This window comes from Borostomias antarcticus (assembly GCF_949987555.1).
Source record: "Borostomias antarcticus genome assembly, chromosome: 14".
In the NCBI taxonomy this organism is placed as follows: Eukaryota; Metazoa; Chordata; class Actinopteri; order Stomiiformes; family Stomiidae; genus Borostomias; species Borostomias antarcticus.
This window is the reverse complement of record NC_140247.1, coordinates 14,682,599-14,689,195: the sequence shown is the minus strand read 5'-3', so window position 1 is coordinate 14,689,195 and position 6,597 is coordinate 14,682,599. Positions and strand designations below refer to the sequence as shown.

Sequence of the window (6,597 nt, the reverse complement as noted above, 5' to 3'; positions counted from 1 at the left end):
AATCTGGCGCCGTCTCCCGACGGTGTAACAGCGTCACGTCGTGGTTGTGTTTTTGGTAACGTCGTCCGGGTCCGGCGGCGTGTGTTGTTGTGGGCGGGGCCTGCTGCCGTGGTAACGCCTGGTGCTCTCCGCCCCCCCCCCCCCAGGCCCCGGAGCAGGAGACCGTGCACGTCTATATCCCTGCCCAGGCCGTGGGCGCCATCATCGGGAAGAAGGGGCAGCACATCAAACAGCTGAGCCGCTTCGCCGGCGCCTCCATCAAGGTGAGACGCCGCCTGGACACATCACATTACATTACATTATATTACATTACATTACAACACATTACATCACATCACATTACATTACATCACATTACAGAACATTATATTCTATTACATTATATTACATTACATCACATTATATTACATTATATTACATTACATTACATTATATTACATTACATTACATTACATTACATTACATCAATCAATCAATCAAAGCTTTATTTGTATCGCGCATTTCATACCCAGAGGCAACACAATGCGCTTTACAGAGAACAAGGGAGGTGGGCATACGACCCACTCTCTACATATTCCAGAGGGAAGCAAAAAAACAGTAATCACCCGAGGGCCAGATAAGTGAGCTGTAAAAATTCTTCCCTGACCCCTCTCAACAAGGCGATCGAGCAAGCTCCTGGAGTATGTTTGTCTACCGGCTAAGAACATTTATAAAGCAATACATTACATTAAATTACATTTCAGAGTAAGAGAGGCTAAAAAAGCATCATAGGAGAGAGGGCATCCTATGGACATGCTTTGACATCCACAGCAGACACGGGGGTGTCTATTGGACTCCGGGAGGTCTGCTGGTGACAGTGGGGCATCCACTGGACCTGGTTAGAAGATAGGAGGGAGAGAGAGAGGCACTAGGGAGAGGGAAGGCAGAACAGGGTTAGTAGCACATAGAGCCATACACAGATGTTGAAACAGGCAACCTGGAGCAAGCTCCTGGAATATATTTGTCTAATGGCTAAGAACATTTAAAGAGCAATAAATTACATTAAATTAAATTTTCAGTGCAAGAAAGGCTAAGAGCATCAGGTCCAGGCCTAAGCTGCATGTGGACTGATGTGTGTCTGTGTGTACGTGTGTGTGTGTGTGTGTGTGTGTGTACTAAATACTACGACATCCACAGCTGACACGGAGGTATCTATCGGACTCAGGGTGGTCTGCTGGCGACAGTAGGGCATCCACTGGACCTGGTTAGAAGGTAGGAGGGAGAGAGAGAGGCACTAGGGGAGGCAGAAAACGGTTAGTAGCACACTGAGCCAACGAAGCCACACAGCTGTCAGAACAGAACAAGCCTGTTTCAGGGTAACCAGCTTCTGTACCCTACTTGATATACATACAGTGCATAGCAGGATAAATACCAATGTATACAGAGTATTCACAGGTAGGTTTGAGGCTGCCTTTCTGTGTCTCAAGGTCCTAGCTAGTGATTGTAGGCTAGGTCGAAAAGGTACGTCTTGAGGTCTCGCTTGAAGACCTCCGTTGTTTCGGCCCTTCTTAGGCACTCCGGTAGGGTGTTCCAGAGGTTGGGGGCATAGAAACTAAAAGCTGCCTCTCCGTGTTTCTTGGTCCTGGGCCGCGTTTCCCAGAGGCATCGTTAAGGCATCGTAGCGCTACGTGCTTCTTAAGAACGTCGTTAGGTCCACATCTAGGTGGCGATTCGTTTCCCAGAACCTTCTTAAGCCAAGGTATACCTTGGCTACGAAGGCTCTGGGAAACAGCTCCACCCAAGGTACATCGTAAATCGCCCTTACGATGTACCTTCCGAAGATACATCGTTAGCCCTCCTTGGAGTCGAAGCGCTGTTTCCCAGAGCCTTCTTAGCCAAGGTATACCACAGCCAAGGGATACGTTACGAAGGGCGGTCGGACCCCATGATAAGCTGTCCCTTGGCGATGCGCTCCGTTCATCCCGTTATAGTTTAAACTCGATTAGAGCAAAATTACACTTTTAAAAAGGAGAGTTGCAATACAGCGCACATCTATCTATCCTACCTGCGCGATTCACATCATTAGTGTACACAAAATACAATTAACTTGAATTATGAAAATAATGTCATGGAGCCTACAGAACACATCATGGGAATGTTGTTTTTAAAACTTTTATTGAGCCAAGCAACATATACGGACTATCCATAGCCTAATATAATCCACTTTGTGAACAACAACAACATTTTCTTATGTAAAGGGATAATTTGATGACATGACTTTTCTGCCTGTCTTTATATATTGTCAGACAGATATCCTGGCAAATTGATTAATCCAATGAGGCCATCTAGATGAATAGTCAAATATCCTCACACACGCTCCAGAATATTGTAGAAAGCCTTCCCAGAACAGTGGAGGCTGTTATAGCTGCACAGGGGGGACCAACTCCATATGATGCCTATTCATTTAGAATGGGATGTCATGAAAGTTGTAATGTGTAGGTGGCCCAATACTGTTGTCCTTATAGTGTACTTTGCTAACAGATTCACAGTATTTAGTGATCTTACAAATGCTGTTTGTTATATTGTGTGCCTTCTTCAAAACCTCTACTGTTGTAATGTGGCAAGAAACGACAAATATACAGGATAAAGGGAACTTGTTTAATATTGGTTGGGAAAAAACATGGGCAGGTTTGTTCTTCAGACTTTTGTCCTGTAACAGGCTGTCTTTTTCCGGGGTGGGGTTGTTAGACCCATGCCCAACCCCCAACCTGGAGGGCCAGTTGTTGCTTTTCGTCTGGCCTCTACCCTGAACATGCCCGGCATGGTTGAACCTGCTGGGGGGTGACCCCCCACCAATATAGCCTTCATGGTCATGGAGGCACACAAGCCTTCCCATCACGACAAGGTAGCAACACCTAGGAAGGATGAGTGGTTTGGTGAGTGTATGTAGTGTGTGTGCGCCGTGTACTGTAGTGGGTGGGCAGTGTGTGGTAAGTGTATGTAGTGTGTGTGGTGAGTGTGTGCAGTGTGTCTCAGGCATCTGCATCATGTGCAAGGGAGGAAAATTCAATTAGCGACATTGAATGGAATGCATGCAGTGTGGGAATAGACAGAGTATACAAAATACACACTTAGCCTACCTGGAGTTGGCAGAATGATGGGCACTGATATGGAGGGCCACACAAACTGTGCCTCCGCTAGGGCCTGCTGCCTGTTCTGCAGGTCCAGCCTCTCACGCTGCACACCCAGCCTCTGCCTCCCCACCTCCAGGAGCTCCTCGCTGCAGTCGCACCTCGCATCCGTGGTGTTCAGCTGCCTCTCACGGGGGGCGGGGGGGGGACGTCATGGGGTGCGTGGGGGGAGAGCGTGTCGACGGGGTGGAGCAGTCTGACTGCGCTGGGGTCTCCTCTCCAGAGGACTGGGAGGCTTGGGGTGATTCAGCTGAGGACTGGGAGGCTTGGGGTGATTCAGCTGAGGGCTGGATGTTGGAGGGGCCCTCTCCAGGAGGCTGTGAGGCCGATGATCGATAGGGCCTTCTCCTCCTCCGGGGTGAGGGAAGGCACGGTGCTCTGCCTCTCGGCGCACTGCCGCCCCCTGGCTTTTGGCCTCACTGGCGAAGTCCTGCCATTTCTTGCTGACGACTGTCCACTCCCTGGGTGGCCCAGGAGTGGAAGCAGCCATCCGCGGTGCAATGCTCGCCCATGCAGCCTTCTTCAATGGGCTATATGCACAACTCCAGTAGGCTACTTCCTGAAATTAGACATGCTTCTTTATTTCCTGTCTTACACTATTGGATGAAATGATTATTCAGGAATTCCTGAATAATCATTTCATCCAAAGTGTAGGACAGGAAATAGAGAAGCATGTCTAATTTCAGGAAGTAGTCTACTGGAGTTGTGCATAGGCCCTACTGGTAGCCGCCAAACAGGACGGCCTTCGGCTGCTCCACCTCGTCCAGCATGATCACTAGTTATTCTTTGGTGAACGCTATCACATGCTTCCTCTTCATATCTGCCATGTCGCTCAATATGTGCAGTTACCCTTGTTTTTTTTATAGGCCACATGTGCCAATACCGGTGCCTGATAGATTCAATTAGTCATCGTATCCGCGCGAATTCTAACGTGGGAATGCTACTGCCACAGGGGCAATTTATATGGGCATTATACCTTTGTTTGTATGATAACTAAATCAGTGGTCATTTTGCTATCATCATTGCCTATCATCATTAAAGTATTTTTTCCTGGCCTTTCAAGACATCCTCGACGGGGCTTATATGTCCCGATCCGATCCATGCTCTTTCTTGGATATTTTATTTGATGTAATGTAATTTGATGTATGAATTGGGACTATCACGAGGTCTCGCTTTGACTCTTAAATACATTAGCAGATGAGCTTTCGGAGGCATAGCTTCCTTTTTGGTAATATTTAGACTGAAATAAAATAATTAAGATAGCACGTATTATATTGGCACGTCATTTCTGTGACTTTACGAATGGCCATCGATGTGTGCGGCATCGATTCATTCTTTTTTCAGCACCGCGCCCAGGGACAGCTCCTCTAACGATGTATCTTGGGATGGACCTAACGATGTATCTTCAGGCGCCCACTAAGGGATAGTCTGGGAAACACTCGTAGGAAAAACTGTCCCTTCGCCAAGGTATACCTTGAGAAGCGTCATAGCGCGGAGAAGTTCGGCGAATCTGGGAAACGCGGCCCTGGCTTTTGGAACTGTTAAAAGTTCAGTACCTGAGGATCTGAGTGGTCTGTTGGGCATGTACTTAACAAGCATGTCTGAAATATATTCTGGTGAGTGACTGTGGAGAGATTTATAGACTAGTAATAGTATTTTAAAGTCTATTCTAGAGCTGACTGGTAACCAGTGTAGTGATTTTAAGGCTGGTGTGATGTGTGCCCTTCGTCTAGTCTTAGTGAGGACTCGTGCTGCAGCATTCTGTATCATTTGTAGCTTAGAGATTGCTTTCTTTGGTAGGCCTGATAGTGGAGCATTGCAGTAGTCCAGCCTGCTTGTAATGAAAGCATGCATTAATCTTTCGGTGTCAGCCTGAGAGAGAAAGGGTTGCACCTTGGCAATGTTCCTTAGGTGGTAAAAGGATGTCTTTGTAATATTCTTGATGTGGTTTTCGAAATTAAGATCTGAGTCAAGTATGACACCTAGGTTTTTAGCCTGGCAATTGGTGTCAATTTCCAGAGTTTTTAAGTGTGCAGATAGTTTCTCTCTTTCAGCTTTTTCTCCATTGATCAGTACTTCTGTTTTGTCCTGGTTTAGTTGGAGGAAATTGTGTGACATCCATACATTTATATCCGTAATACACTTGACAAGGCAGTCAACCAAGCTGTAGTTACTGGGTGTTACAGAAATATAGAGTTGGGTATCATCTGCGTAGCTATGGTAGCTAATGTTGTGCCTCCTGATAACACTGCCAAGGGGCAGCATGTACAGGCTGAAGAGTAGAGGTCCTAGGATCGATCCTTGGGGCACCCCACAGGTCATAGGGATCTTTCCTGAGCTATATTCACCGAGGGCAACGAAGAAATCACGACCGGTTAGATAGGTCTTAAGCCAATTTAGGACTGGACCAGAGAGGCAAACCCACTTCTCCAGTCTTTCGATGAGGATTGCATGATCTATAGTATCAAAGGCTGCACTCAGGTCCAGGAGGACGAGAACAGAGAGCTCTTTGGAGTCAGCATTAATTCTGAGGTCATTTACAACTTTGACTAATGCCGTCTCTGTGCTATGATGGGCACGAAAGCCGGACTGGAAAAGGTCAAGGGTACAACTTGTAGGTAGGAAATCATTAATCTGTTTGAAAACTATTTTTTCCAGAATTTTACTCAAAAAGGGAAGGTTGGAGATTGGTCTAAAATTGCTAAGGACTGAAGTGTCTAAGTTGTTTTTCTTCAGTACGGGTCTCACCAAAGCAGTTTTAAGTATTGGTGGGAAGACACCTGTAGATAGGGAGTCATTAACAATGGATAAAATGTCATAGGATACAGAGTCAAAAATAGTTTTGAAAAAATCGGTGGGGATGGGATCCAGCAGGCATGTGGAGGATTTGAGTTTGGATACTACTTTTCTCAACATTTCTGTGTCCATCAGTGAAAACAGGCTCATATGTCCATAACATGGAGGGAGAGGATCTGTGAACGGGATGCATGGCCTTACATTACATAACATTATATTACATTATATTACATGACATTACATTACATCACATTATATTACATTATATTACATTACATCACATTACATAACATTATATTACATTACATTATATTACATTACATCACATTACATTTTATTCCCCATCCCCATCCCCTAGGGGGCTTTTACCCCCACCTAGGCCGTTATTGTAAATAAGAGTTGCTCTTAATTAACTTGCCTAGTAAAATAAAGGTTGATGATGATGATGACATTACATCACAATATATTACATTACATTACATTACATTACATTACATTACATTACATTAGATTACATCACATTACATTACATTACATTACATTACATTACATTACATCACATTACATTACATTACATCGCATCACATCACATCACATCACATCACATCACATCACATTACATTACATCACA

At 45.4% G+C, this 6,597-nt stretch overlaps 1 protein-coding gene across 1 annotated transcript in view; it reads left to right on the top strand.

Annotated features, from left to right (window-relative positions):
* igf2bp1 (insulin-like growth factor 2 mRNA binding protein 1) overlaps positions 1–6,597 on the top strand; it is a gene marked incomplete at its 3' end in the record, with an annotated part of 46,588 nt that overhangs the window by 35,824 nt on the left and 4,167 nt on the right. Inside the window, exon 11 of the mRNA XM_084448779.1 lies at positions 147–263. Within this exon, the coding sequence (XP_084304905.1) occupies positions 147–263 (117 nt within the window). The remainder of the gene's footprint in view (positions 1–146; positions 264–6,597) is intronic.